This window comes from Ranitomeya imitator, chromosome 2, assembly GCF_032444005.1.
Source record: "Ranitomeya imitator isolate aRanImi1 chromosome 2, aRanImi1.pri, whole genome shotgun sequence".
NCBI lineage: Eukaryota > Metazoa > Chordata > Amphibia > Anura > Dendrobatidae > Ranitomeya > Ranitomeya imitator.
This window is the reverse complement of record NC_091283.1, coordinates 622,802,373-622,827,777: the sequence shown is the minus strand read 5'-3', so window position 1 is coordinate 622,827,777 and position 25,405 is coordinate 622,802,373. Positions and strand designations below refer to the sequence as shown.

General features: G+C 45.3%; 1 protein-coding gene across 1 annotated transcript in view; it reads right to left on the bottom strand.

The window, feature by feature from the left end:
* Positions 1-25,405, bottom strand: part of TOM1L1 (target of myb1 like 1 membrane trafficking protein) — a 199,952-nt gene that overhangs the window by 63,558 nt on the left and 110,989 nt on the right. Inside the window, exons 11-12 of the mRNA XM_069752503.1 lie at positions 5,188-5,290; positions 4,650-4,710 (exon numbers count right to left, since the gene is read on the bottom strand). Coding sequence (XP_069608604.1) covers positions 4,650-4,710; positions 5,188-5,290 — 164 coding nt within the window. The remainder of the gene's footprint in view (positions 1-4,649; positions 4,711-5,187; positions 5,291-25,405) is intronic.

Genomic DNA, 25,405 nt, shown 5'->3' with positions numbered 1-25,405 from the left:
GTCCTTCTACAGAACCTAATAATTGTATGATACAATATTGTTCTGCTCCAGGAAGACATCCAGGCCTCTCTTGAACCCCTCGACTGAGTTCGCCATCACCACCTCCTCAGGCAAGCAATTCCAGATTCTCACTGCCCTAACAGTAAAGAATCCTCTTCTATGTTGGTGGAAAAACCTTCTCTCCTCCAGACGCAAAGAATGCCCCCTTGTGCCTGTCACCTTCCTTGGTATAAACAGATCCTCAGCGAGATATTTGTATTGTCCCCTTATATACTTATACATGGTTATTAGATCGCCCCTCAGTCGTCTTTTTTCTAGACTAAATAATCCTAATTTCGCTAATCTATCTGGGTATTGTAGTTCTCCCATCCCCTTTATTAATTTTGTTGCCCTCCTTTGTACTCTCTCTAGTTCCATTATATCCTTCCTGAGCACCGGTGCCCAAAACTGGACACAGTACTCCATGTGCGGTCTAACTAGGGATTTGTACAGAGGCAGTATAATGCTCTCATCATGTGTATCCAGACCTCTTTTAATGCACCCCATGATCCTGTTTGCCTTGGCAGCTGCTGCCTGGCACTGGCTGCTCCAGGTAAGTTTATCATTAACTAGGATCCCCAAGTCCTTCTCCCTGTCAGATTTACCCAGTGGTTTCCCGTTCAGTGTGTAATGGTGACATTGATTCCTTCTTCCCATGTGTATAACCTTACATTTATCATTGTTAAACCTCATCTGCCACCTTTCAGCCCAAGTTTCCAACTTATCCAGATCCATCTGTAGCAGAATACTATCTTCTCTTGTATTAACTGCTTTACATAGTTTTGTATCATCTGCAAATATCGATATTTTACTGTGTAAACCTTCTACCAGATCATTAATGAATATGTTGAAGAGAACAGGTCCCAATACTGACCCCTGCGGTACCCCACTGGTCACAGCGACCCAGTTAGAGACTATACCATTTATAACCACCCTCTGCTTTCTATCACTAAGCCAGTTACTAACCCATTTACACACATTTTCCCCCAGACCAAGCATTCTCATTTTGTGTACCAACCTCTTGTGCGGCACGGTATCAAACGCTTTGGAAAAATCGAGATATACCACGTCCAATGACTCACCGTGGTCCAGTCTATAGCTTACCTCTTCATAAAAACTGATTAGATTGGTTTGACAGGAGCGATTTCTCATAAACCCATGCTGATATGGAGTTAAACAGTTATTCTCATTGAGATAATCCAGAATAACATCCCTCAGAAACCCTTCAAATATTTTACCAACAATAGAGGTTAGACTTACTGGCCTATAATTTCCAGGTTCACTTTTAGAGCCCTTTTTGAATATTGGCACCACATTTGCTATGCGCCAGTCCTGCGGAACAGACCCTGTCGCTATAGAGTCACTAAAAATAAGAAATAATGGTTTATCTATTACATTACTTAGTTCTCTTAGTACTCGTGGGTGTATGCCATCCGGACCCGGAGATTTATCTATTTTAATCTTATTTAGCCGGTTTCGCACCTCTTCTTGGGTTAGATTGGTGACCCTTAATATAGGGTTTTCATTGTTTCTTGGGATTTCACCTAGCATTTCATTTTCCACCGTGAATACCGTGGAGAAGAAGGTGTTTAATATGTTAGCTTTTTCCTCATCATCTACAACCATTCTTTCCTCACTATTTTTTAAGGGGCCTACATTTTCAGTTTTTATTCTTTTACTATTGATATAGTTGAAGAACAGTTTGGGATTAGTTTTACTCTCCTTAGCAATGTGCTTCTCTGTTTCCTTTTTGGCAGCTTTAATTAGTTTTTTAGATAAAGTATTTTTCTCCCTATAGTTTTTTAGAGCTTCATTGGTGCCATCCTGCTTTAGTAGTGCAAATGCTTTCTTTTTACTGTTAATTGCCTGTCTTACTTCTTTGTTTAGCCACATTGGGTTTTTCCTATTTCTAGTCCTTTTATTCCCACAAGGTATAAACCGCTTACACTGCCTATTTAGGATGTTCTTAAACATTTCCCATTTATTATCTGTATTCTCATTTCTGAGGATATTGTCCCAGTCTACCAGATTAAGGGCATCTCTAAGCTGTTCAAACTTTGCCTTCCTAAAGTTCAATGTTTTTGTGACTCCCTGACAAGTCCCCCTAGTGAAAGACAGGTGAAACTGCACAATATTGTGGTCGCTATTTCCTAAATGCCCAACCACCTGCAGATTTGTTATTCTGTCAGGTCTATTAGATAGTATTAGGTCTAAAAGTGCTGCTCCTCTGGTTGGATTCTGCACCAATTGTGAAAGATAATTTTTCTTGGTTATTAGCAGAAACCTGTTGCCTTTATGGGTTTCACAGGTTTCTGTTTCCCAGTTAATATCCGGGTAGTTAAAGTCCCCCATAACCAGGACCTCATTATGGGTTGCAGCTTCATCTATCTGCTTTAGAAGTAGACTTTCCATGGTTTCTGTTATATTTGGGGGTTTGTAACAGACCCCAATGAGAATTTTGTTACCATTTTTCCCTCCATGAATTTCAACCCATATGGACTCGACATCCTCATTCCCTTCGCTAATATCCTCCCTTAAAGTGGACTTTAGACAAGACTTTACATAGAGACAAACCCCTCCTCCTCTCCGATTTTTACGATCCTTTCTAAACAGACTGTAACCCTGTAAGTTAACTGCCCAGTCATAGCTTTCATCTAACCATGTCTCGGTTATTCCCACTATGTCAAAGTTACCTGTAGATATTTCTGCTTCTAGTTCTTCCATCTTGTTTGTCAGGCTTCTGGCGTTTGCGAGCATGCAGTTCAGAGGATTTTGTTTTGTTCCAATCTCCTCACTGTGGATTGTTTTAGAAATGTTCTTACCTCCCTTCTGAGTATGTTTTCCTGGGTCGTCTTTGTTCGAGTCTAATGTTTTTCTTCCCGTCCCCTCTTCTTCTAGTTTAACGCCCTCCTGATGAGTGTAGCGAGTCTTCTGGCGAATGTGTGTTTCCCAGGTTTGTTGAGGTGTAGTCCGTCTCTGGCGAGGAGTCCATCATAACAGTAATTCACACCGTGGTCCAGGAATCCAAATCCTTGTTGTCTGCACCATCGTCTTAGCCAGTTGTTTGCATCAAGGATCCTGTTCCATCTCCTGGTGCCATGCCCGTCTACTGGAAGGATAGAAGAAAAAACTACCTGTGCATCCAGTTCCTTTACTTTCTTCCCCAACTCTTCAAAGTCCTTGCAGATTGTCGGTAGGTCCTTCCTTGCCGTGTCATTGGTGCCAACATGTATCAGAAGAAATGGGTGGACGTCCTTGGAGCTGAAGAGCTTTGGTATCCTATCGGTCACATCCTTGATCATCGCACCTGGAAGGCAGCATACTTCTCTTGCAGTTATGTCCGGTCTGCAGATGGCTGCTTCAGTGCCTCTCAGTAGTGAGTCTCCCACCACCACCACTCTTCGTTGCTTCTTGGCTGTACTTTTTGCTGTCACTTGTTGCTGTGTGCCCTTTTCTTTTTTGCTTGCTGGTATTGCTTCATTCTTAGGTGTGCCATCTTCATCCTCTACAAAGATTTGATATCGGTTCTTCAGTTGTGTGGTTGGTGATTTCTCCATGGTCTTCTTGCTTCTTTTGGTCACATGCTTCCACTCATCTGCTTTTGGAGGTTCTCTGACACTTTTTGCACCTTCTGTGACCAGTAGAGATGCTTCTGTTCTGTCTAGAAAGTCTTCATTCTCTTTGATGAGTTTCAAAGTTGCTATTCTTTCTTCCAGACCCCGCACCTTTTCTTCTAAAAGGGCCACTAGTCTACACTTCTGACAGGTGAAATTTAATTCTTCTTCTGGTCGATCTGTGAACATGTAGCACATGCTGCAGCTCACCATGTAGGTTGTCACATCTGCCATGTTGCTCCTAGATCCTGCTGACTTGCTGTGTGTTTTCCTTCTTGTGTAATCTACTCAGCCAAGCTCTCTTGCAATAATGTCCTACAGGCAAAAATACGGCGCGCGGTTTGGTGATGCTTTCGAAGCAGCTGGTCCCGGCTGTACCCAACGATCTTCTAGCTTAGGGAGACTTCGCTTCTCCCAGAAGGCACCTGGAATATGCAAATTAGCCTCCTGAAGCTTGAATCCCTGGTTTGGTGATGCTTTCGAAGCAGCTGGTCCCGGCTGTACCCAACGATCTTCTAGCTTAGGGAGACTTCGCTTCTCCCAGAAGGCACCTGGAATATGCAAATTAGCCTCCTGAAGCTTGAATCCCTGGTTTGGTGATGCTTTCGAAGCAGCTGGTCCCGGCTGTACCCAACGATCTTCTAGCTTAGGGAGACTTCGCTTCTCCCAGAAGGCACCTGGAATATGCAAATTAGCCTCCTGAAGCTTGAATCCCTGGTTAAGTGGTGGAGGCGGGGTTATACAGAGCTCGGCACTCTGAGCTACCAGATAGATCTGCAGCAGTGATTTTATCAAAACTGCAGCAACCAGTAAGTGACGCATCGCTGGAGTCAGGGTGTCTGTTTCTACATTATGCTGCTCTCAGATAGGGTAGCAAAAACCTGGTGACAGTTTTTTTCTATTAATTATTCCTGTTTAATTAATAGATGTGTCAAAAATGTAACAAATCACAACCATATTGTTGTAGATAGTATTTGCTTCATTATATAGACTTACATTATCATACAGGGGTCTTGGAGGAAGAGTCGGCAATTGGTTCTGTCCTCCATATGGAAATCTGGTTAAAAAAAACAAACAACTGAACTTCTAAAAACCTGCACAACAGCCAAATGATCGGTTATGATTCTAATCATTATCCACAACAATGTCTCCACATATGGATAGACACATAGTCAGTATAGTCATAGTCATAGTCATAGTCACTTTCAGGTCAGGTAGGATTAGTCATGCGAATAGTAATTGTATCCATATCAAGTTTGATCTATGAGGGTCAGACTCCCAGGACTGAGGACAGAACTGAGCTAATAGTTTCCTGTTCAGACTAGTGGGCACTTTCCCAGAGTAAAATTTAAAGCAAACCTTGTGCTTGCCCGGTCACTGGGGCCTCTTTTTTTATTTGGCAGCGGCCCTAGAGGTTGATCCTCACCGGTCAAACACAGCTTATCAATGTCTGCACTACCTGACGGAGTCCATTCATCCAACCATGACTGTTTTGATAGACAACATAATTAGAATAAAATAATTCTTTACTTACGGAGTATTTACAGCCTCTCTTAGTTCCAGCAGGTCCATCTGTGGGTACATAAAGTTATTGCTCCTCTCGTAGGATGGTGGTGGTTGTTGCGTGTCTCCAGTATCTGCAATTTAGCGTAAGCATGGTTGTCAATGACATGTGCAGAAACATAACATGAACTTGTCATCAATAAATGCTTAGTAATGAAATTCATCAATCATCCCAAACAATGAATTTAAAATTGAATTGACTTCTTAATCCATATTTATGCTAATTACCCATCTCCTAAAGGAGAACCAGTACGTCCTCTGATGCTAAACCATATTTAAAGGGTACTATGAGAAGGTCACAGCCTTAGTGATGTTAACCTGGAAAAATGCTCCAGCATTCTAAGTGCTGAGAGGGGATAATCGGCCATATTAAGGGATGGGTTTTTGTGAACAGTAAAGAGTGGGTGGGAGGCTATTCACTGTATCTCCACCCCAGGGTGTGGTTCAGAAGATAAATGTGGACTCATTCAGTGTGTCTGGAGACAAAATCTCCAGAGCTGTGCTCGTGTTAATGAGTGGACGAATCCCCACCGCCACACAGACTGTACAGTATGCTATTTTGTTTTTCCCATTATGCCCGTAGAGCTGTGTTAATTTACTTGACGTTGCACTGGTTAATACAGTATGTTTTAATAAACCAGTTGAAAACTTAAATGGAAAGTATTCCTGTGACTACATCTTTGAGCAGCTGAGTGAGCCGATCTTCCACAGTACCTATACTTACACGTAATATTTCAGAGTAAGTTGTGATGTGTTTGTACATGAGGAATAACACTATTTCTTGCCACTACATAACTTGTATCCTGCATTTTTAACGAGTTTTTCCTCACTGCAGGTCCTATCTCTAATATTCAATTTGGCTCTGAGCTAGTGGGTAGAGACTATTTGCTTTTCCTATATGCAACACACATAGACGAGGTATTCCCGCTCTTATTTTCTTAGGAAGCACACAGACAGAAGCAGCTGAGGTTTTGAAAGGATTATCCCGCTGTGCTGAGCAGTGTAGCTGTGAATCCTGCCCTGGGATGAGTAAATGAAACTACAGCATAATCTCTGTCTCTTTAACTTGGCTTATTTTGTCATTTTTTGCACTATGCTCCTCTCCTCCCTCTCTCCCATCTCCATAGACTTAAATATGCCTTGTAAACCAAAAAGAGGAAATCCGACATAGGGTCAAATAATTTCACAAACCATGTTAATTGACAGTACAAAAAAATCTTTATTAGAGGCAAAAATTGGTGTGCAGTGGAAATACAGAAAAAGACATTCGCACACACTAAAAATTGTTTACATAAAGTATAAAAATTGTATGTACTGAGAAACTTGTTTGATGCATTTTTGGGTAATAGCCATATAGCCACATGCTATAGTAGAACCCATACATAGATTTCTCTGGAATAAGACATCAAATTGCAGATATTAAGATATCATTTTATTCAGCTTCCTATAAAATACATGCCCATTTAAACGGTTTGGGAGGGTTGATCCTACTAACAGATTCCCTTTAAAGGCCCATATAGCTTCACTTTCATCAATATATTTTTGGTGGTCATACTGATGTAAAGGAGTGGAGAAGAGGTAAACATACAATGGCTTAAAAATTGTATTCATTTTCTTTGGCTTTTTACCTATTTTGTTACATTACAACCTGTGTTTAAATATTTTTATAATCTGATTTTTGTGTGATGTATCAGCACTAGTTAAGTTGGTGAGGTGAGAAAAATATAGGCATGAAGTAAGTTTATGGGATCAAAAAACTAAAAATTGGCATGTGCATATGTATTCACCCCTTTTGCGATGAAGCCCCTAAACATTTCTGGTGCAAGCAATTACCTTCATACACACGTGGTCAAAATTGTTGGTGCCCCTCCTTTAATGACCGAAAAACCCACAATGGTCACAGAAATAACTTGAATCTGACAAAAGTAATAATATCTAGCTCCATTTATGCAAACTTTATTATAGCTATAGTACTACTAAATTTGTCAGCTACAGTACAGACCAAAAGTTTGGACACACCTTCTCATTTAAAGATTTGTCTGTATTTTCATGACTATGAAAATTGTACATTCACACTGAGCATCACATGAATTAACACATGTGGAATGATATACTTAACAGAAAATTGTGAAACAACTGAAATTATGTCTTATATTCTAAGTTCTTCAAAGTAGCCACCTTTTGCTTTGATGACTGCTTTGCACACTCTTGGCATTCTCTTGATGAGCTTCAAGAGCTAGTCACCAGGAATGGTTTTCACTTCACAGGTGTACCCTGTCCGGTTTAATAAGTGGAATTTCTTGCCTTATAAATGGGGTTGGGACCATCAGTTGTGTTGTGCAGAAGTCTGGTGGATACACAGCTGATAGTCCTACTGAATAGACTGTTAGAATTTGTATTATGGCAAGAAAAAAGCAGCTAAGTAAAGAAAAATGAGTGGCCATCATTACTTTAAGTATATAATTCCACGTGTTAATTCATAGTTTTGATGCCTTCAGTGTGAATTTACAATGTTCATAGTCATGAAAATACAGAAAAATCTTTAAATGAGAAGGTGTGTCCAAACTTTTGGTCTATACTGTACACGTAATTAGACCTCTTACACCCCATTAGACCAATATGTTCTTTTCATCTAATTCTTTACAGGGTCTCTCAGGGTTAGAAGGGAGAGCTAAATTTGAGTGGGGGCGCCATTTGCACAGGAATAGGGTGCCAACCTCTGCTGGTAGGGAGGGCTGTTATAGTAGTAGAGCAGGGGTAGGCACCTCCACCTGGTCTCTCTATTTAGTGTTTTTGACAAATTCTTAATTGGGATGGTACTTTGTGAATTGCACTTTTTGGTAATTTTAGATTGATAAATAAAAGTTAATTTTTGATAATATAGTAAGTTAATTGGAGTCTTTTCTGTGAGTCTGATACCATTGTTGCACTCATAAAATAATCATTTTAAGCTGTGAATTAAGGGATGTTTTTCTGCAACAGGGACGGAGAAAATGGTCTGAGTTTAGGGAATGATGGATGGTGCAAAATACAAGGATATTCTGGATCAAAACCTTTTTCCAGTCTGTCAGTGATTTGCGACTGGGAAGTAGATTCACCTTCCAACAAGACAATGACCCAAAGCATGCTGCTAAAGCAACACTTGATTAGTTTAAGGGGAAACGTGGAAATGTTTTGGAGTGGCCTAGTCAAAGCCAAGACCTTAAGGTACCTTCACACATAACGATATTGTTAACGATATCGTTGCTATTTGTGACGTAGCAACGATATCGTTAATGAAATCGTTCTGTGTGACAGCGACCAACGATCAGGCCCCTGCTGGGAGATGAACAAAGTCCAGAACTTTATTTCGTCGCTGGATCTCCCTGGAGACATCGCTGGATCGGCGTGTGTGACACCGATCCAGCGATGTCTTCACTGGTAACCAGGGTAAACATCGGGTAACTAAGCGCAGGGCCGCGCTTAGTAACCCGATGTTTACCCTGGTTACCATGCTAAAAGTAAAAAAAAACAAACACTAGATACTTGCCTACCGCTGTCTGTCCTCCAGCGCTGTGCTCTGCACTCCTCCTGTACTGGCTGTGAGCCGGAAAGCAGAGCGGTGACGTCACCGCTCTGCTTTCCGGCTCCCAGACAGTACAGGAGGAGTGCAGAGAAGCAGAGCGCAGCGCTGGAGGACAGACGGCTGTAGGTAAGTATCTAGTGTTTGTTTTTTTTTACTTTTAGCATGGTAACCAGGGTAAACATCGGGTTACTAAGCGCGGCCCTGCGCTTAGTTACCCGATATTTACCCTGGTTACCGGCATCGTTGGTCGCTGGAGAGCGGTCTGTGTGACAGCTCTCCAGCGACCAAACAGCGACACTGCAGCGATCCGGATCGTTGTCGGTATCGCTGCAGCGTCGCTTAATGTGAAGGGGCCTTTAATCCAACTGAATATATGTGGTCAGATTTGAAGATTGCTGTTCACCAGAGGAAACCATCTAAGTTGAAGGAGCTGGAGCAGTTTTGCCTTTAGGAAGTTTTCAGTTATTTTTGCCCTATTAGTTGTTTGTTTCACAATAAAAAACAAAACCAAATGTTCACAGTTGTAGGCATGTTCTTAGAATGAACTGATGCAAACCCTTAAAGGGAGGGTGCCGTGATTTTAGTTTTTGTATTAATAATTATTGATTATATAATCAATTATTTTTAATACAAAAGTAAATGTAGTACTTTAATACTTTTTTATTTATTCATTTTTACTTTTGCCACTGGAGGCCGCCATTTTCATTAGTGTGGGTGTAAGTGTCTGGACACGACACTTGCACACCTCACTTACGGCAGCCATGGGCATAGGAGCCAACAGTCGGGCTCCGACCGCTCCTCCTGCCTCTCAGCTGTGACTTGGGCACGCCCACTGGGCTGCTACGTCACAGCTGTGAGAGGAGATCGCTGCCATTTTGTATTTTTCCTCTGTCATCGCACACACAGCTCAGTGTGTGCGATCACAGCAGGAGCTGCCAGGGAGAAGCTGCTGCTGGGAGCGAGGGTTGGGATGAGTATCTGCAGCCTGGAGCTGTGATTGCAGCCTGTACTTATTATTACAGCACAGGCTGCAATCACTGCTCACTGCCGTTCAGAGCAGAGCAGGGAGATCGTCACACTGCTCTGCCCTGAACATGACTCAGCACTTCCTGGGAGAGGACTGAAGGTAAGTACAGAGTTTTTATTTTCTTATGCATCTACCACTGCTACCTGCTCCTATATACCACTGCTACCAGCCCCTATATACCACTGCTACCTGCTCCTATATACCACTGCTACTAGCCCCTATATACCACTGCTACCAGCCCCTATATACCACTGCTACCTGCTCCTATATACCACTGCTACCAGCCCCTATATACCACTGCTACTAGCCCCTATATACCACTGCTACTAGCCCCTATATACCACTGCTACTAGCCCCTATATACCACTGCTACTAGCCCCTATATACCACTGCTACCAGCCACTATATACCACTGCTACTAGCCCCTATATACCACTGCTACTAGCCCCTATATACCACTGCTAATAGCCCCTATATACCACTGCTACTAGCCCCTATATACCACTGCTACCTGCTCCTATATACCACTGCTACCTGCCCCTATATACCACTGCTACTAGCCCCTATATACCACTGCTACTAGCCCCTATATACCACTGCTACTAGCCCCTATATACCACTGCTACTAGCCCCTATATACCACTGCTACCTGCTCCTATATACCACTGCTACCTGCCCCTATATACCACTGCTACTAGCCCCTATATACCACTGCTACTAGCCCCTATATACCACTGCTACTAGCCCCTATATACCACTGCTACTAGCCCCTATATACCACTGCTACCTGCCCCTATATACCACTGCTACTAGCCCCTATATACCACTGCTACCTGCCCCTATATACCACTGCTACTAGCCCCTATATACCACTGCTACCTGCTCCTATATACCACTGCTACCTGCCCCTATATACCACTGCTACCAGCCACTATATACCACTGCTACTAGCCCCTATATACCACTGCTACTAGCCCCTATATACCACTGCTACTAGCCCCTATATACCACTGCTACCTGCCCCTATATACCACTGCTACCAGCCCTTATATACCACTGCTACCAGCCCCTATATACCACTGCTACCTGCTCCTATATACCACTGCTACCTGCCCCTATATACCACTGCTACTAGCCCCTATATACCACTGCTACTAGCCCCTATATACCACTGCTACTAGCCCCTATATACCACTGCTACTAGCCCCTATATACCACTGCTACTATCCCCTATATACCACTGCTACCAGCCACTATATACCACTGCTACTAGCCCCTATATACCACTGCTACTAGCCCCTATATACCACTGCTACTAGCCCCTATATACCACTGCTACTAGCCCCTATATACCACTGCTACTAGCCCCTATATACCACTGCTACTAGCCCCTATATACCACTGCTGCCTGCTCCTATATACCACTGCTACTAGCCCCTATATACCACTGCTACTAGCCCCTATATACCACTGCTACTAGCCCCTATACACCACTGCTACCTGCTCCTATATACCACTGCTACCTGCCCCTATATACCACTGCTACTAGCCCCTATATACCACTGCTACTAGCCCCTATATACCACTGCTACTAGCCCCTATATACCACTGCTACTAGCCCCTATATACCACTGCTACTAGCCCCTATATACCACTGCTACCAGCCACTATATACCACTGCTACTAGCCCCTATATACCACTGCTACTAGCCCCTATATACCACTGCTACTAGCCCCTATATACCACTGCTACTAGCCCCTATATACCACTGCTACTAGCCCCTTTATACCACTGCTACTAGCCCCTATATACCACTGCTACCTGCTCCTATATACCACTGCTACTAGCCCCTATATACCACTGCTACTAGCCCCTATATACCACTGCTACTAGTTCCTATATACCACTGCTACTAGCCCCTATATACCACTGCTACCTGCTCCTATATACCACTGCTACTAGCCCCTATATACCACTGCTACTAGCCCCTATATACCACTGCTACTAGCCCCTATATACCACTGCTACTAGCCCCTATATACCACTGCTACCTGCCCCTATATACCACTGCTACTAGCCCCTATATACCACTGCTACCTGCTCCTATATACCACTGCTACTAGCCCCTATATACCACTGCTACCAGCCACTATATACCACTGCTACTAGCCCCTATATACCACTGCTACTAGCCCCTATATACCACTGCTACTAGCCCCTATATACCACTGCTACTAGCCCCTATATACCACTGCTGCCTGCCTCTATATACCAACTACCACTGCTGCCTGCCTCTATATACCATCTACGACTGCTGCCTGCCTCTATATACCATCTACGACTGCTGCCTGCCTCTATATACCATCTACCACTGCTGCATGCCTCTATATACCATCTACGACTGCTGCCTGCCTCTATATACCATCTACCACTGCTGCCTGCCTCTATATACCATCTACCACTGCTACCTCTGTCCTGTGTAGCTAATCTAGTCCTGTGTAGCTAATCCTGTCCTGTGTACAGTATCACACAAGATAGGATTAGATACACGGCGCAGCACAGTATCACACAGGACAGGATTAGATACACGGCTCAGCAGTCAGTATCTAATCCTCTCCTATGCACTCCTCTCCCCCCTGCGTGTCTTTCCCCATTGTGGTTTATTATGTTTTGTTGTGGGAGATGAGGGAGTCGAGGATTATGCGTTCGGTATGGTATAAAAAAGATTAATAAAGGACTTTATTCTGGCCGAGTCTTTATTTACAATACATCTGAGATCTATGTGGCGGCATTATGGGTGATCTATATGGTGGTATTATGTGAGAAGCATATGGTGGTATGTGAGAACACTGGCGGTATTATGTGTGATCTATATGGTGGTATGTGAGAACACTGGCGGTATTATGTGTGATCTATATGGTGGTATTATGTGAGAACTGTATGACAGTATTGTGTGAGCTATTTGATAGTATTGTGTGTGATCTATATGGCGGTATTATGCGAGAACACTATGGCAGTATTATCTTCAGAAAGCGGACCCATTCTACGGTGGTTCTGGCTGAGCACCTGCACGCAGGTCTGGGGTAATAGAGGGTAAAGCATGACCTCCAGTTAGGTGTAGTCAGGGGAAGGCTGGTGAGGCAGCTGAAGAGAGGGGTCTCATTTTTATCGTTACTATATGGCTACATTTCCTTCCCAGCGTCACTCCGGACTGCGCCTGTCGCCTCGCTTTCACACATGGACAGGATGGAGAAGACAGGATCTGAGGAGGGGAATGGGGTCTGCATGCAAAGTCTGGATCAGACCAGGCCATCAATCCGCAGAAATGTTTCCTGGATTTCTGTGGAGCAGACGGTCCATCCATGTGTATAAAAGACAGCGCTCTATGGTACAATCCCTGGCTGCTCCGCGCACTGAACAGGGGGCCCCCATAGACCAGCATACTGCTCTCCTGAAATACTCTGTGCTGCTGTCACCCTGCTCCCTCCACCACATATCTCCCAGAATCCTTTTGCTGCCTGCCATCCTCGGTGACCGTCTACTTGTCAGTATAAGGCTGCCTTCACACTATCATTATTTGGTTTGTATTTTACCTCAGTATTTGTAGCCAAAACCAGGAGTGGGTGATAAATGCAGAAGTGGTGCATATGTTTCCATTATACTTTTCCTCTATTTGTTCCACTCCTGGTTTTGGCTTACAAATACTGAGGTAAAATACTGACCAAATACTGATAGTGTGACGGCAGCCATACTCTGCAGTCACCAACAAAATGGCTCCTCACTGGGTTCCTGAATATCATCCTCTCTAATCCCTTAGCAAACACCCAGAAGGGGAGGAGAGGAGACATCACACAGGTCAGCAGACTCCGCCCATAATTACTGCAGTGCAGTAATGTGAGCTAGTTGTACACTAGGTTTTTCTGAAATTTCAGCAGCTGCTCCCCCTAGTGTTGAAAAGTGGAAATTCCAAAACTTTTCAAATTATTTTTCATATTTTACTAAATTATAAACAAATGATAATATTTTTTAAGAAAATGTAATCATTAATTCTTTACATTTTTACAATTTCTGAAAAAAATTTTTGTTTGATGGCACCTTCCCTTTAAAAAAACTGTGAAATACCGGGTTGTGAGGTAGCAAAATACAGAAAATGCCAAGGAGGGTGAATACTTTTACACGCGACTGTACGGTTATATAATGTGTAAGCAGGTGCAGGAATGCAGTAACGCAGGGATTGCAAAACAAGGCTGTATAACAATATTATTTAATTTTTTAACAAGAGAGATGGCAGTGGTCTCCTCGCAGGGAGTTAATAAACAATGAGCGATGAACAATAAAGAAGGGGGGGTTAAAGGATTAACTCAACAGTCTGATATTTAAATGGCACTTATCGTAGTCTTCTCTGGTCCTTATCCACACACAGTCTGATGGGAGTTGGCGTACCGGCCTTGGCCGGCGTGGTGTCAGCAGAAGAATTCCAACAAAGCACGGTCCAGCTTCTGGCGGCAACGGGCTGTCACAGGTATTGCCCACTGAGCCCCTGGCCCATAAATCTGTGCAGCCAAAATGGGGAGCACTGCAGGAGCCTCTGTACAACAGGTGTGCTGCTGCATGTCTGTCAGCAATGGGGAACGCACCTCAGGGTCCTGCATGTGGCACCTGCTCCTCCGAGCGAGCACTGTACTCTGCTTTGCAGGGCGCGCGGCGCTCTGCACACTCACTGGATTAACGGCACTTACGCGAAAGTTCTGCCGTGGCTCAACTCCGTGCTGTCTCTCACACTGCAGAGTGCACCGCACACTTGCCTCTGCTCTCGCTGCCGGCGGGAAACTGAGACTTCTTTCCCGCACTTCTTACACACTGCTCGGCTTAGCCACGCCCCCTCTCCCCAGGTTATGCGACCCGTCCGGTCCCCTATTCTTTCCCCACGGCAACACTGGATGCAGCTGGAGCGCCCCCAGTTAGGGCAGTGGGGTACTCGGTACCGGGTCCGTTACTTCGCAGGGGGATGTCATGGTGGCGACCCGGTCCATGGCCCTTGGGACGTCCAATGAAAGGGAAAGGTCTTTAAAGGGGAATAAAGTTTATGTTTGTGATGCCACCTGTGGTATTCGGTCAGGGTGACCTACGCTGCTTTGAGGGGTCCACTGGGGTGACGTTATGGCAGCTAGATGGTATACCTTCCCACAGGTGAAGTATGTCTCCAGGGCTTCCCAGTAGGTAGATAGAGGGAGATGGTGGATGGTGCAGTAAAGAACGAGGACACAGGTTTGCAGTCTTTTACCTGGTTTACTGAAGACTTCAGGAATCCACAGTCCTGAGCACAGATCACAGGGCAGGCAGAGTCCGTCCGGTTTGGAGGCAATTCCAGAGTCCCCTTATCCAGGTGGAAATCAGTAGCCTTCCCTTGCGCTGTAGTGTTGTCCTCACAGTTGTTAAGTCTCTCTCTGTCCCCCATATAGGATAAGACAAAACCCGTATGACAAGTGACTTGAGCCTGTTTACAGGATCTCTTAGATGATCCGGCTCCGTTAGTTGTCACTGCATCTCCTGGGTGTGGGTCGGGCAGGTAACATGAAATTAGCTGTCCTGCCGGTCTCTGGAGCTAGGCATAGAGGTCCGTGCTCCCTCGGTATTCCGGCTACAGGGATTCTGCGCCTTAGAAGGAGGCAGCCTGAACAGGGCTGATTCCCTTCTAGTATCCACTCCTTCACTAAGCTTCCCTCCACGCTCACTACAATACAATTCTCCTTCAAAATGTCTCCTTCTGGGAACTGCAGCTCTGAGGGCATGCACAGCTCCCTGGACCCTCCATCCTCATCAGACTACTGTCTGGAACTTTCTAACTTTCCCTACAGACTACTAGTTATATATATATATGTGGGGAGTGACGTAATAAATAGAGCAGAAGCTCCCCCTGGTGGCCTGGAGTGTGAAATGTGTTGCATGTTTGTGATACCTGGATGCAGTTATCCTTCTTTGCCTCCAAACGTAATATCACTCTCCCCGAGAGGAAAGCGACATTATTGCGACGACCAGGACCCTGGGACGCCACACAGCCTCGACAGTTCCGGACCTGGCATAATCCAGGTACCCACAGCACGATCTTCCTCCTTACATAATGCATTGCCAGGCTTTGAAAGATGTTTTATCTATTTTGTGGCCTGCAGGACTTGGCTAACTAGCGGGTATGGTTAACTATTGGGACAGCTGTTATGACCTGGTGGTCAGGACAATAATGGACCTGGTGGTTAAGAGCACACAGAATGACCTGATAATTACTAATTATATAGGACGAGCTCTGAGACGTGGGAACTCTGCTGACCGCAATCCCTAATCCTATCACACACACTAGAAATAGCCGTGGAACGCTCCTGACGCTCCCTAGGCGCCTCGTCACAGCCTAAGGAACTAGCTAGCCCTAAAGATAGAAAAATAAAGCCTTCCTTGCCTCAGAGAAATTCCCCAAAGGAACAGGCAGCCCCCCACATATAATGACTGTGAGTAAAGATGAAAATTACAAACACAGAGATGAAATAGATTTAGCAAAGTGAGGCCCGACTTACTGAACAGACAGAGGATAGGAAAGGCAGCTTTGCGGTCAGCACAAAAAACTACAAAAAGACCACGCAGAGGGCGCAAAAAGACCCTCCGCACCGACTCACGGTGCGGAGGCACTCCCTCTGCGTCCCAGAGCTTCCAGCAAGCAAGACAACAATCAAAATAGCCAGCTGGACAGAAAAATAGCAAACCAGAGAAAAACAAGCAGTAACTTAGCTTCTGCTGGGAAGACAGGTCACAGGAACGATCCAGGAGTGAACTAGATCAATACTGGAACATTGACAGGTGGCATGGAGCAAAGATCTAAGTGGAGTTAAATAGAGCAGCCAGCTAACGAATTAACCTCGTCACCTGTGGAAGGAACCTCAGAAGCCGCAGCCCCACTCACAACCACCAGAGGAAGCCCATGGACAGAACCAGCCGAAGTACCATTCATGACCACAGGTGGGAGCTTGACAACAGAATTCACAACAGACAGCCCATGGTGGGAGAAGTTACGTCAGCATAGAAAACACAGTTTCCTGTTGTTAGGCAGATAGGGAAGAGTATTGAAAAGAGAAGGATTTATAGTCCTAATATTAGCAGACCTGCATTGAAAAGGTTGTTCTGTGCGAAGAAGGGAAACCAAACTCAGATAGCATGTTCTGAAGTAAACAAGGATTAAGGGGCAAGTGAGGCCTACAACAAATGTTATCTATACTAGAGAAGAATATAAAGTGTAGTAGCCAGACCTGAGGGTAATAGAGGAGAAGATGGCCAGGCTGGGACATGTGTTCTCCTATAGGGAAATGAAGATGCAGTGGCACTCCAAGGAGGGTCCTGCCCTGCCATGTCAAGCAGCAGCATGAGGTCTGAAGTGACGTTTCGCTAAGGTAACAGCACACACACCTAGCCAGGCTCCACCTTTTTCTGTAGTGTGGCAGGTTGCAGATGCGACCATTGGCCATGGCCGCCCCATCGGTTACACTTACATTCATCGATGGGGCTGTAAAGTTTATGTGCAATTTGCAACAATAATGATATGTAATGCAAAATACACTGAATATGAAATACATTTTCAAGAAATTCCGTTTCCTGGGTAACCAGTTCTTAGGTCAGGCAAGGAAAAATCCAAAGTGCTATGGCATCTCCCGGAGCCTGATAATTAAGCCACTCACGTGGGTTACTCTGACAACTGCTGAAATCTCACATACAGCTTTGTGTAGAATAAGACTTTTATTTAATAGGTAAACTCCTTCAGGTCTTCACATTAAACAGATGGTTTATGTAGAGACGTCAACCTGGGAGTGCTGTTCACAGAGTGATATGTGAACCATTTTCTAACATTGCAGGGTCTGTCACTGTCCAGACTGGATCCAGAGCAAAATAAAGCTAAATTCCAGCAATCCTCATCTAGGTAAAATGCTTTCAGTATTTATTACTTTTTTTTACTGCAGCGTCCTGGTCGTTGCAGTAATATCATTCTCCTCTAGGGGGGAGTAATGTTACGTTTGGAGGCAATAAATGAGATCTCTTCACCAGGTTCCACAAACATACAACACATTTCATACTCTAGACCAACAGGGGGAGCTATGCTCCTATTTATTAGGGCACTCTTCACACTTAGGTAAAACTGGTGGCCTGAGAGGAAGTTAGGCAGTTGCTGGCTGAGCTTCGGCTCAGCTAGTTGGTCCCTGACAGGGGTGGGATCCTGTCAGAGGCCTAGACGGAAGGTCACGGAGCTGCGCCTGCGCCACGTGCGGCAGTTCCTAAGAAAGGACACGAACAGAGAACTGTATTGTAGAGAGTGAGAAGAAGTCATAGCAAAAGGAGTGGAAACCAGAAGGAGTTCTGCCCTGCACAGGCTGCCTCTTTCTGAGGCGCAGGATCCAGTAGCCGGAACACCGAGGGAGCAACAGCCTTTATGCCTTGCTCCAGAGACCAGCAGGACAGCTAATTTCACGTTACTAATCCGCCCCATACCCAGGAGGCAAGGTAGCACCCACGAGAGGCCGGGGCATGATAGATTCCCTGTAAAAAGCCTCAGGCCACCGGTCATATGGGTTGTCCTATCCAACAGGGTGACAGAAAGAGAAACATAACATCTAGAACATCTACAACAGCTGTGAGGACCTTATGAGAGGCTCAGCAATAAGGTACTACAACACCTAGGCGCTAGAGGAAGGCAGGGCCGGCTTCAGGTTTTTGAGGGCCCCGGGCGAAAGTGTCTCAGTGGGCCCCCCTTTAACACATACCACGATTTATGATCGCATATAACACAGCTCACGTAGCATATAACACAGCCATGTAGCATATAACACAGCCACGTAGCATATAACACAGCCATGTAGTATATAACAGCCCACGTAGCACATAACACAGCCTCGTAGCATATAACACAGCCATGTAGTATATAACAGCCCACGTAGCATATAACATAGCCACGTAGTATATAGCACAGCCCATGTAGCATATAACAGCCCATATAGTATATAGCACAGCCACATAGTATATAACACGGCCCACGTAGTATACAGAACAGCCATGTAGTATATAGCACAGCCCACATAGCATATAACAGCCCATATAGTATATAGCACAGCCACATATTATATAACACAGCCCACGTAGTATATAACACGGCCCACGTAGTATATAGAACAGCCATGTAGTATATAGCACAGACATGTAGTATCCAACACAGCCCCCCTACCCCCAAGAATGGCCCCATAGTCCAGTCCAGCACTCATTGTTATAGTTAAAAAAAACAAACAAAACACTCCTCACCTCTCAACGTGACCGCGCTACTCCATGCTCCCGTCTCGGCTGCTGCCGCTGCACTGCCTGGCACACAGCGAGTGCGCGATGACGTCATCGCGCACCCGCAGTGTCAGAGGCAGAGCGGGGAATGATGGGAGAGGGAGCGTCAGGTGACGCTCTCTCCTCCATCATTTGCTTTGAACTTTACCGGCAGACGGCGGTATAGTTCAATGCAGCAGGGGAGTGGCGCTGGTGGCAGGCGGGCCCCCCTGCCTCACAGGGGCCCCATAGTGGCTGCGTGATGTGCCGCTAGCTGAGGGCCCCTGGGGGAGCGGGGGCCCTAGGAACTGGCAGCTGCATGCCCCTAACCCCGGCCCTGAATGGGCCCCCTGCGCTTGCCCGGGTATGCAGGGTGCTGACGCCGGCCCTGGAAGAAGGCTACTGATTTCCACCTGGATAAGGGGACTCTGGATTTGCCTCCAAACCGGCCGGACTCTGCCTACCCTGTGATCTGGTGCTCTGGACTGTGGATGCTGAAGCCTTTAGTAAAAAGGTAAAGAGACTGCAACCTTGTGTCCTCGCTCTTCACTGCACCTCACACCATCCACCATCTACACACTGGGAAGCCCTGGGGACATACTTCACCTGTGGGAAGGTATACCATCTAGCTGCCATAACATCACCCCAGCGGACCCCTTAAAGCAGCGTCGGTCACCCTGACCGAATACCACAGGGTGGTGCCACGAACACAAACTCTATCCCTTTAAAGACCTTTCCCTTTTATAACGGACCTCCTGAGGGCCGCGGACCGGGTCAGCCACCATGATATCCCCCTTGAGAACAGAAGGACCTGGTACCGAGTTCCCCTAGCCCCTGGGGGCGCTCCATTTCCCCTTCACCACATGCGCTGTACATGTTGGGTCTTTCCCTTTGATATGAGCTCCGGCGCTGAGTCCAGATCTTTTACGGCACTTGCCAGGTGAACAGATGACATGTTTCCCTAACAGCCGCAGGTGGAATCGCGATCCACCCGCAGCTGTTAACCTATTAAATGTCGCTGTCAATCTCTGACAGTGTCATTTAACACGATTGCACAGGAAGCGCGCTCATCGACGCCCATGTCAGATGACCGCGGATTGCTGATGGGCTAGCATGACAACCCAGGGTCTGTAGCAGACCTCTGTGGTTGTCATAGTCGGATTGCTATGAGCACCGCCTAGCAGTTGGCTATAGCTATAGCAAGTGAGCATCCATTATATGTTTTGATATGCCACTCATTACCTGCACTCAATGTGTAGTGTGATGTTTGTGACCTTCTATCTGCCTCATTGTGTAGTGTGGGATCTGTCACTCTCTATCTGCACGCCATGATATATTTTGAACTGTCACTCTCTATCTGCCCTCCATGTAAAATGGTGGAGTCTGTTACTCTACCTCCCTCCATGTGTAGTTTGGGACCTGTCACTCTCTACTTGCCTTCCATGTGTAGTGCAGGGTTTGTTACTTGCTACTTGCCTCATTGTGTAGTACGGGGTCTGTTCTCTCTACCTGCTTTCCATTTGTGGTGTGGGGTCTGTCACTTGCTTTTTGCCTCATTGTGTCTCTCTCTCTTGCCTCATGTGGGATCTGTCACTCTCTACCTGCCCTCCTTGTGTAGTGTAATGACTGTCACTTGCTACTTGTCTCATTGCATAGTGCAGAATCTGTTCCTCTCTACCTGCCCTCCATGTGTAGAGCGGAATTCGTCAATTACTACTTGGCTCATTGTGTAGTGCGAGATCTATCACTCTACCTGCCCTCCATTTATAGTGTGGGGTCTGTCACTTGCTACTTATCTCATTGTCTTTGTGGGATCTGTCACTGTGCCTCCTGTCCTCCTGGCCAGCAAATTACAAACTAGTCTGTTGCTATGAAGGGCCTTTCCTGCAAGGACCTTAACAATTATTTATTTGTTTTATCTAGAATCTAGATGGGTGTCCTTAGTCCTTGCCCTAAAAATAAAGTGAGTTGACAAATCTAATACCATAGAATTCACAATGGGGGAAATGTATAAAGGCAACCACCAGCACATTAGGAGATACAGAACACGATATTGCTGAAATTTACACTACTATACCTTTGTGTGCAGGTTTTAGATGGCTGACTGTGCTAAGAGCAATATCATTGGTAAAGTTTGATATTTGCAAACTTCGACTCAAAGAGGTTTTCCAGTGTATTAATTTCTGAGCTATTAGAAGTGTCAGAAAATGAATTCCTACTAGCACAGTTTGAGCAAAAGAGGCAATATTTCTTGAGACGACACCATCTTGGGCCTATCATCCCTCTCATACTCAGGTTTTGCAAAACTTTATTGTCTATACACTGTTGGACAATATTATTTAGATACTGAGGATTATCTAGGCAATGTATAGAAATGCTGAGGAGGCAACAGTGTTTGTCCAGACTCCCTCACTAACATTAAAGGGCACCTGTTAGAAACATTTACTCCCCAAACCATTAATATGGTTATTTAGCCGTTTAAAAAAATTATCCTGTAGATCCCTTTATGACCCCCAAAGTACTGCTCTAACAGTGAGAAATTGTGTCTGGAAGTGCATTGGGGCATGATGATGCACCTCTAGCTCCTCAGCCTCATTTCCTATCTAGCAGCACCTCCCCTGGCTGATTGACAGGTCAGTCAGCCAGGGAGAAGTGCTGAGATACCAGAAGCCCTAATGCTCTTCCAGGCACAACTTCTAAACTCGAATTCTCGCTGCTGCTAGGGCTTTGAGGTCATAAAGGGTTGAACTAGATTGCATTTTAAAGGCCTACACAACCATATGAATGGTTTTGGGGAAAAACAGTTTTTGACAGCTTCCATTTTAACTAGTCCATGAACCGAACATCATAATAACTGGCCTTCTCAACCTAGTTTTTTGCTTCTAGATTCTAGATTATGTTGTAGCTCTCTTTTAGAAGCCAGCAAAATAGATTGCAGATATCCTGGAACTATGAGATATTAGTTTTAAAAAAAGTAATATTCTGGGAGGCCACTAGAAAAAGTGGAGACTTCCAGACTCCAGGAGAAGTTGACAAGTTATCCAGGCACCGCAGTAGTCTCCTGGTCCATCTTGGTGATCACATTTCATGTTTGTAGCACCAGGATGCCTTGTCAGATACTCATCTAGAGGACAGAAAAAGGTGCGGCGCCACACTTCACATGCCGCTTTAGTGCAAAAGACGTGTGAACAAATGGCAAGTATGACTGATGATAACTAGAAGAGTTATAAATCCTCACCCAGCCCTGTACTTGCCAACATTCTGGGAGGCTACCAGAAAAAGTGGAGACTTCCTGACACCTACAGCATTTGGCAATTTGTTAAGCACCCCAGAAGTCCCCTGGGACCACTTAGTGAACACATTTCATGTTTGTGGCACCACGATAGCTGGTCATCAGACAGAAGTACTTGTGTGACACCCCAGGAGTCCGGTTGCCAAAGTGGTATCGCCTGCCTCCGGGGAGAGTGATGCCATGCCTGGAAGCGAGAAGGAATCCCCTTGGCAGGTAACATAACATAGTAACATAGTAACATAGTTAGTAAGGCCGAAAAAAGACATTTGTCCATCCAGTTCAGCCTATATTCCATCATAATAAACATTAATAAACATTGCCATACAACACTTTCCTGACTCCAGGCCAGAAGGGGGAGCTCTAAAGCTCTAAACCCGGTTTCAGGGTAGCTTCCCTATAAGTTCTTGATTGGAGGAGGAGTTAGAGGTCAGTCTGTGTGAGACAGTGAAGGGAGAAGAAGCACATGAGGAGAGAGAAACTGGGAGTGGAGCTGCGATTAAGCTCACCCCCAGGATTGAGTGCAAGAAACCGGACCCCGGGGTCCGAGGTTGTGTGGGAACTGTATTCACCACAGCTGATACCAGAGGGCAGAAGATTGCAAGTCTCCTGGCCACAGCTACACCTGAAGGCACAGAAGCAGAATAGAGCCTGGAGCCACCACGAGAGAGGGACACCTGTAAAAAGGCTCGAGCTGCCTGCCATGCTGGTAGTGTTCCATCTGAGGGACAGATTGAGAGAGGGACTTGAGGACAGCTAATGCATCAAAAATCTAGAATTCAGAGCAGAAAGGAAGGCTTCCAAACCCACCTGGCTAGGTGGATTCCGAACCGCTTCCAGGCTTCCCGGATTTCAAACATCACCTGTAACCTGTGCCCCAGACTGCACTGGCAATTAAAAGGTAAAGAGACTGCAAACCCTGTGTCCTCCTATTCTTTCCTGAACCTCAACATCTACAACCCCTCTTAGACTGTCCTGGTAGCCCTGGGGTCTCCGCTCCACCTGAGTGGAGCAAAACCATCTAAGCTGCATCATCATCGGCCCCAGCAGATCCCTTTAAGCAGCGTCGGCCATCCCTGGCTGAGTACCACAGGTGGCGTCATGAACATTACTACATTAGACTTTATAATCCACTACACCTTATATCCCCTTTTATTGGACGCCCAGGGCCACGGACCGGGTCACCGCTGCTGTGACACATCCCCTTTAAGAACTGTGCTGACCCGGCACCGAGTATCCCACGCCCTGAGGGGTGCTCCACTTGTAGGGGGCAGAAACGGTTGTGGTGGCACACTTCACTTCACTTTATGCAAAACACATATGAAAAGATGGCAAGTATGACTGATAACGTATAGACGTGTTATAACTCCTCACCTAGCCCCACGCTTTCAGCGCAGTAGAATTTATGGTAATGATTCATAATGTCATTGTGATCGGCAGTGTTGGGGTGATCATGACTGGTATAAAGGCCAGGTTCAGAAACCTTGTCAGTCCTAATTATCTGTGTGCTAGAGCAACAGCAAAAACTAAGATTTGAATCGATTACTTGTTTTCTTGCTGAACTTTGTATATCTGATGAATACGAGCACTGAGGCGGACATTGCGGTAGATAACTCAACACGCAAAGCAGGAGAGGTGTGTGCATTTACATTAAGGTCATTCCGCCTGAATACTCACTCAGATGGATCAATAGCAATGTGCACAGCAGGTGGAAAACCACTCACACAACAATGGAAAGAGGGGGATTGAAAGAGTTCTCATGAGAGCCAGGCTGTTCTTTTTAATGGTCATTTAGAAAGGTTATGTGTTGGTGGAGAGAAGTCATGGCTACAGATGCTGCAGAGCTAAGTTTGTGATCCACTGCTACTTAATATATACCCACGGTACTGTAAAGCAGGAACCTGGATTCAACGCACAGCTAATGCAAGGCAGTCAGTCAGTGATCCATATATTTCTATTATTATTATTATTTATTTGTATAGCATCATTAATTCCATGGTGCTGTACATGAGAAGGGGTTACATCAAAATACAAATATCACAGTAAACAAACTAACAATGACAGACTGGTACAGAGGGAAGAGGACCCTGCCCTTGCGGGCTTACATTCTACAGGATTCTGGGGAAGGAGACAGTAGGTCGAGGGTTGCAGTAGCTCCGATGGTGTTGAGGTGGCCGTGTGGTCATTACAGGTTGTAAGCTTCTTTGAAGAGATGGGTTTTCAGGTTCCATTTGAAGGATCCAAATGTGGTGGATAACCGGACGTGTTGGGGCACAGAATTCCAGATGATGGGGGATATTTGGGAGAAGCCCTGGAGGCGATTGGGTGAGGAGCGAATAAGCATTGAGGAGAGAAGGAGGTCTTGGAGGGACCGGATATTATGTGAGGGAAGATATTGAAAGATTAGTTCGGACATATATGGAGGAGACAGGTTATGGATGGCTTTGTAGGTCAGTGTTAGTAGTTTAAACTGGATACACTGGGAAAATGGGAGCCAGTGAAGGGATTTTCAAAGAGGGGAAGCAGGAGTCTAGCGAGGAGAGAGATTAATTAGTTGGGCAGAAGAGTTAAGGATGGACTGGTGGGGTGGGAGAGTGTTAGAAGGTAGGCCACAGAGGAGCATGTTGCAGTAGTCAAGGTGGGAGATGATTTGGGCTTGAACAAGCATTTTGGTAGAGTGAGAGTTGAGGAAAGGACGGATTCTGGAAATATTTTTGATCTGGAGGCAACAGGAGGTGGCGAGAACTTGGATGTGCGATTTAAAGGACAGGGCAAAGTCAAGGGTTACTCCAAGGCAGGGACAGGGAAAAGTATGAATTCATTTATTGTGATAGATAGATCAGGTAGGAAAGGTGTGCGAGATGGAGGAAAGATAATTAGTTCAGATTTGTCCACATTGAGTTTGAGGAAGCGAGAGGAGAAGACGAAGGATATGGCTGATAGACACTCTGGGATTCTGGACAGCAGA